This window comes from Tupaia chinensis, unplaced genomic scaffold (genome assembly GCF_000334495.1).
Source record: "Tupaia chinensis unplaced genomic scaffold, TupChi_1.0 Scaffold000113_1, whole genome shotgun sequence".
Classification (NCBI taxonomy): Eukaryota; Metazoa; Chordata; class Mammalia; order Scandentia; family Tupaiidae; genus Tupaia; species Tupaia belangeri.
Window position 1 is genome coordinate 4,324,552 of NW_006159577.1, and position 7,329 is coordinate 4,331,880.

At 40.5% G+C, this 7,329-nt stretch overlaps 1 protein-coding gene across 2 annotated transcripts in view; it reads left to right on the forward strand.

Annotated features, from left to right (window-relative positions):
* Window positions 1-7,329, forward strand: part of LOC102475987 (uncharacterized protein C10orf88) — a 19,686-nt gene that overhangs the window by 3,595 nt on the left and 8,762 nt on the right. For both annotated transcript variants that reach the window (XM_027770105.1, XM_006143928.3), the window contains exon 4: window positions 6,595-6,801. In XM_027770105.1, the coding sequence (XP_027625906.1) occupies window positions 6,595-6,801 (207 nt within the window). The remainder of the gene's footprint in view (window positions 1-6,594; window positions 6,802-7,329) is intronic.

Sequence of the window (7,329 nt, forward strand, 5' to 3'; positions counted from 1 at the left end):
GAACCACGGTCAACTACATGGGAATCCAGTGACATAGACATTACGCTATCTGCTGGTCTCTGATCATACAATTTCTCATGTAATCTAACTACTTTCAGTAGCAAGTTCAGCTGGTAATTTCAAGAAAAACAGTTTTAACTTTAATAAATCAAAGAAATGCTAAGGAACTTTGCTTAAAACTTAAAGCCAGGAAACAGGTTAGGATTCTGTTCAAATAGTAGGTACATGAACCTATCCACAGCTCAAGACAGGACAAAAATCCTTAAAACCAGAAACCAAAGCCTAGAAGAAAATCAGCAGTGTTTTAGTCAACAGTCATAAAATATTTCACCAGTTCAGCCTCATGTACTTAATTTATTTTCTGTTGTGGTTCGATCTTCCCGATTAAATTCTGGGATATAATATTCAACTCCAGACTTGTCCCTACAATTAGTTGGCCATATTCTTAGTTTTGAACTCTTATTTCTGTGTGTCTGTAGTTAATTTTCCTGGTATAGTATTCCCTTGAGAACTTCTTGGAGATCTGGTCTCGTGCTGGTAAATTCTTTCAGGTTTTATTTATCTGAGAATGCTCTTGTCTTTTTTTCCCATATGAAGGATAATCTTGCCAGGTACCTCATTCTTGATTGAAATTACTTTTCCCTTAACACTTTGAATATAGTTTCCCATTCTTTTCTTGCTCACATTGTTTCCGATGAGAGATCTGCTATTAACCTGATGGGACATCCTTTGTTGACAACTTGCCGCTTTTCTCTTGCCAATCTTAGTATCTTCTCTTTGTGGTTTTGGTCAATCTGGCTATAATGTGTCTTGGAGAAGATCTATTTGAGGTTCTTTGTATTTCTTGTGACTGGATCTTGGAGTGCCTCTCTAGGTTTGGAAAGTTTTCTTGCAGGATTTAATGGAATAGATTATCAATGACCTTATGAGTCTCTTCGCAATGTCCTTATGAGTCTCTTTGCCTTCTGGGATACCAGTTATATGGATGATTAGACGTTTGATGGTATCTAGTATTTCTTGTATATTCTCAGTTTTTTGGAGGCAGTTTTCTCAGTCTTTGTGGTGGGTTTTTCTAGGTCAGCAATTTTCTTTTCTGTCTGAGATTCTATTTTCTGTATGATCTAGTCTGCTTTTAATACTTTCAAGGGAGATTTTTACTTCCTGTATTATAATCTTCATCTCTAACAGGTCCATTTGATTCTTTATTTTATTTTATTTTTTGAGAGGTTTTTGCTATAGGGCACATGGGCTCGCCAGAAAGACAGAGAGAGACAGAGAGAGACAGAGAGACAGAAAGCGAGAAATCACCCCCCAGGGGGTATGGCCATGCTGCAATCCCTTCTCCTCCATTCTCCTCTTGGGATCTTGGGCACGCACGCACACGCGCCCAGCGTGAGTTTTAAGCCACCGGGTCCAGGACACGAACCGCAGTCGACTACGTGGGAGTCCAGCGACATAGCCATTACGCTAACTGCTGGTTCCCTCTTCCTAATTCTTGAAGTTAAATCTGAGCATTCAGGAATGTGCAGAAGGAAGTGATCTGGAATCTCTTTGCTGTTCTGTTTTTATTTCTTTGTACAGCAGATTAAGTGGATATTGAGGAATATGTTAATCTTAATAGTATTTGGATGTTTGGCTATGGTTCCATTAGGTCCATCTAGAAACACAGAATGGAGATTGAGGAGTAGAGTGATGAGATAAAAGAAAAAGAAAAGGAAACACAGAGAAAGAGGTAGAGAAAGAAAAACAAACAAACTAAAACAAAACAAACAGAGAGAAAAGAGAAAAATTTAAGAAAATACAACCAAAACAAACAAACAAACAAAAATGCACAGGGGACCAGCAGTTGATGTAATGGCTTTGTCACTGGACTCTCATGTAGTCGACCGTGGTTCAAGTCCTGGACCCAGTGACTTAAACTCATGCTAGGCTCGTGTGCATGCATGCGCAAGATCTCAAGAGGAGAGTGGAGTAGAAGGAATTGCGGCATGACCATCCCCCCGAGGGGTGATTTCTTGCTTTCTTTCTCTCTTTCTTTCTGGTGAGTGCACATGCCCTATAGCAAAAACCTCTCAAAAAAAAAAAAAAAAAATGCACGGCACAGAAATCACTAGTTCTTAGGAGCCATGGAAGAGTCTTCTTCTGAAGGCCTGCCCCTTGCCACTCCTGGATGGGCAGGGGAAAGGGGAGTACTAGTGAGATAAAGGAAGGGCTGAAAGCTAAGAGAATACTTTACCTTCAAATTTTTTAAAAAGGAAAAATTACCAATAAATGAGAAGACAGAAACAGAGGCAGAGAGAGAGAGACAGAGCGAAGGCTAGAGGGGCTCCCTACCACTCATGTTTGTGAGCTGGAGGCTGAAGTATCAGTTGAAAATATTTCTCTTTTTTCTCTGAAATAACGAGTTCTCAGAAGCCATAGAGTATTTAATTTATTATTATTATTATTATTGTTGTTCTTCAGTTTGACCAGAAAGAGAGAGAAAATAGGCCACCAGATCAAGGACTCAAACCACAGTCAGCCATGTGGGAGTCCAGTACCTTAACCACCACACCACCTGTCAGCCCCAGTAGTGCTATATTTTGAAGCCCTGGGAAATTGAGCTAAAAACTACTTTTTTATGTTTATAAAAAGCTGTGGTTATGACAAAGCAGTTTTGAGCCCATTTCTTGAGAAAGAATAGGATTACTAAGCTTCAGATAAGAGAACAAAAATGTTAGAGGAATTGGACTACTGCCTTCAGCATGAAAAGTATTGTTAAAGTTTCAGTTATGTCATCAGAGTCTAGGAATAGGGTACTGAATCAGAAATCTTTAAAGTTTATTTATCTAGTGGCCAGCAGGTGGCGTGGTGTTCAGTCCACTGTTCAAGTCCTAGACCTGAGAGCTTAAACTCATGCTGGGTGTGCATGTGTGCATCCCCAGAATCCCAGGAGAATGGAGAAGAAGGGATTGCAGTGTTGCCTTCCCCATGGGGTATGATTTCTCACGTTTACTCTCACTGTCTCTGTCTCACTGGTGAGCACACACACCCTATGACAAAAACCTTAAAAAAAAAAAAAAGTTTATCTAAAGAGAGACAGCTGTCCCCAGCAGGGTCTCAATGCTGTGATCCACCCCAGTCCCAACCAGTCTGGATCCCAGGCATGTACACACACTCCCCCAGTGCTCAGGGAGGTCATACGATGTCAACCCAGGACGTTTTTTTCCCTCCTTAATCTTATGATTTCTTTCACTGCACATCATCTTTATAACATACAATATGATTTTACAAGGCATGTGTGTAGTACATCGTAGTCATATCAAAGCTATTACTATCTATCTATCTATATGTCTATCTGTCTATCCACACACACACACACACACACACACACAGCATTGTTGGAAAAGTCATGGCATATTTTTGCAGAGAAAAACATGAAAAAATATGTCATGACTTTTCTAACAACCCAATATTATTTTCAACAGAGAAATTTTTAGAGAGAGATTTTTGTTATAAGGTGTGTATGCATGCTAGAGACTCAGAGACAGAGAACTGGAAAGCAAAAAAATCTTCCCTTGGGGTATGGCCACACCACAATCCATTCTCCTCCCAGGATCCTCCATTCCTCCCAGAATTTTGGACATGCACACAAATGTACCTGGTGTGAGTTTCAAGCCTTTGGATCTGGGACTCAGACCACATTTGACCATGTGGGAGTTCAGTGACATAACCATAACCATTGGCCAACTACGGGTCCTGCTTTCTCACTTTCTCTTTCTCTCTCTCTCTCTTTCTCCTTCTTGCTCATCCTTCTCTGGTCAAATTAAAATAAATAAATAAAGTTAAATAAAAGTTTAAAAATTAAAAAAAGAATAAGAAAAAAATAAGTGATTTTCATAGCAGGCAGGTAGTAAACTTATAGAATTGATTATTCTAAGATGTCATTTTAGAAAGTATATAGTAATAGTGGGACCAGCAGTTGGCGTAATGGCTATGTCGCTAGACTCCCATGTAGCCGACTGCAGTTTGAGTCCCGGACCCGGTAGCTTAAATTCATGTTGGGCACATGTGTGTGTGTGCCCAAGATCCTGAGAAGAGAATGGAGGAGAAAGGATTGTGGTGTGGCCATTCCCCCAGGGGTTGATTTCTGGCTTTCTGTCTCTCTGTCTTGGTGATTGCATGTACCCTATAGCAAACACTTCTCCAAAAAAAAAAAAAAAGAAAGTATATAGTAATAGCTTCTAAAGTATTTGAAAAAGTGATTCATTCATTCATCAAATATTTGAGTGCCTTTGGCAGATACTGTACTAGGCATTCAGGAATCAACAGTAATAAGTTAAAATGACTGCCCTCATGTTGCTTATAAGCTAGTGTGGTAAGATTGCATATAAACAGATTCATTGAGTAAAATATTCACTATTAGGTTGTTGAGAAAGTCATATGTATTTTTCTATGCAAAAATGTGTCGTGATTTTCCCGATGACCCAATATAAAGGCTAAGGGATTAAGCAGAAGAGGATAATAGGAAAGTTGAATGATGGGCATATAAATTTAAGGTGTTTCCTTAATTGTTGAGCACAGTCATATCTCTGGTACCACACTCGGCTTTTAGGTCATGGGTTGGTATTGACCTATATCTTTGAGTGACAGCTGGGTTTCTGTGTGTCTCAGAAGGTGAATGTTGTTCTGTAGAAGGACATGGGAGTGCAATGTTATTTCATTTATGGGAGCCTTGGAGTATGTATAAAAACTTGTTTGGGGGCAATAGTATGTGAAAATTAAAGGAAGAATAATTGCTACTGGGCCAGCAGTTGGCACGGTGGTTAAAGCACTGGACGCCCACACTGCCAATTGTGATTTGATTCCCAGACCCAGCGGCTTGAAAAATCACACCAAGCACATGTGCACATGCCCCAAATCCCAAGAGGGGAATGGAGGAGAAGGGATTGCAATGTAGCTATCCCACCTGATGGGTGAATTCTCACTTTCCCTCTTTCTGTCTCTCTCTGGTGAGTGCACACACCCTATGGCAAAAACCTGAAAAAAAAAATTAATCCGAACTCATCTTTTTTATGTGTAAACCAAAAAGCTGTGTTACTTCATCTTGATATGCCTTTAGCATTCTAAATTCTCAGACTGAATTGTGTTTAATATTTTATAAATACTTTGTATGGACTTCTGGACACTTTCAATTTTATTAAGTACTATCACAGCATATTGTGTATGTTAAGGTCTTGGATTGGTATAATTATTTTTAAATTTGCTAGCCCGTGCATGTGCTTGTCAGAGAGAGACAGAGAGGTGGGGGAAGTAAGGAAGCATGCTCCATGGGGATGGCCATGCTGCCGTCCCTTCTCCACTCTTTCTTCTTTCAGGATATTGGTCATGTATGTGCATATGCCCAGCGTGTCCCACTAGGTCCAGGATACAAACCACACAGATGGTCATGTGGGATTCAGTAGCCTTAACCATCATGCCACCAGCTGATTCTGTATAATTTATTTTTAATTCCTTAAATTATTTAGCTTTCCCATTTGTTATTTTTGTTTTAGAGTATTTTACCTTTGAGCATATGTGCTCACCAGAGAGACAGGCAGAAACAGAGACAGTGAGAAAAAAATGAGAAATAACCCCTAAGGGGGAATGGCTATGCCTCAGTCCCTTCTCCTCCACTCTCCCCCTGGGATCTTGGGCACACACGTACATGCACCCAGTGTGATTTTCAAGCCACCAGGTGTGGGACTAAAACATGTGGGAATCCAGTGACATACCTGCTACACCATCTGTTGGCCCCCCCCACTTTTGTTATTTTATGTGTGATTTTTTTTCTTTTTGGAGAGATTTTTGCTTTGGCCCCCCCTGCTTTTGTTATTTTATGTGTGATTTTTTTTTCTTTTTGGAGAGATTTTTGCTATAGGGCGTGTGCGCTCGCCAGCCAGACAGAGAGAAACAGAGAGACAGAAAGCGAGAAATCACCCCCCAGGGGGAATGGCCACGCCGCAATCCCTTCTCCTCCATTCTCCTCTCGGGATCTTGGGCATGCATGCACACGTGCCCAGCGTGAGTTTAAGCCACTAGGTCCGGGACTCGAAGCGCAGTTGACTACGTGGGAGTCCAGCAACATAGCCATTACGCTAACTGCTGGTCCCTTATGTGTGATTTTTTAGTTTGTAAAGTTAGTTTAAGTAGTTCCTCATGATAAATTAGATTGTTTTCCTCAGAAAACTTAAAAATACATTAAAATTAACTTTTAGATTCTTTTTTTTTTTAAGAGGTTTTTGCTACAGGGCATGTGCGCTAGCCAGAGAGACAGAGAGAAAGTGAGAAATCAACCTCCGGGGGGATGGCCACGCCACAATCCCTTCTCCTCCGTTCTCCTCTTGGGATCTTGGGCACGCATGCATACGTGCCCGGCGTGAGTTTATGCCACCAAGTCTGGAACTTGAACCACGGTTGACTACATGAGAGTTCAGCGACATAGCCATTATGCTAACTGCTGGTCCCAAACTTTTAGATTCTTGAATATACTCTTGTTTAGGGACTATCAGGAAGCGACCTTAAATAATGATTGTTTTAATATCTTTATTTTCTGGAACTTTTTTTTTTTAATAGTTGCTCTCTTTTGGTGAAAAGCAATGTGTGTTCATCAGGAAAGTTATGGTACACATGAGATTGGTTTCAGCAAATTCTTCAACAAGCTCTCCTACTCTAGGATCAAGAATAGACCTTGACAAAGTCCAAACTATAATGGAGTCCATGGGGTCAAAGTTATCACCAGGAGCTCAGCAATTGATGAATATGGTTAGATTTCAGCAGCAGGTAAGTAGAAGTGGATTTCTTTTCAGATACCATTCACATTTTCAAAATGATGACCTTTAATAAGTAAACGCAGGACCAGCAGGTAGTGTAGTGGTTACGGTGCTGGACTCCAACACAGCCAACCTGGTTTGAGTCCCAGAGCTGGTGGCTTGAAAGTCACTTTAGGCACAAGTGCATGCATGCCCAAAATCTCAAGAAGAGAATGGAGAAGGGATTGCTGTGTGGCCATGCCCCTGGGGGTTGATTTCTCACTTTACTTTTCACTGACTCTCTAGTGAGCACATGTGCCTATGGCAAAAACCTTTAAAAAAAATGCAGTGACTTAAATTTTTACTTTAGTTTTTTTTTATTATTGATTTAAGTGTTAGCTTTATTCAGTTTCAAGGTTTTTTGTTTTTTTTAAAGTGAGATTTTTGCTATAGGGCATGTATATTCGCCATAGAGACAGACAGAAAGTAAGAATTCACCTCCTGGGGGAATGGCCATGCCACAGTCCCTTCTCCTCCATTGTCCTCTTGGGATTTTGGG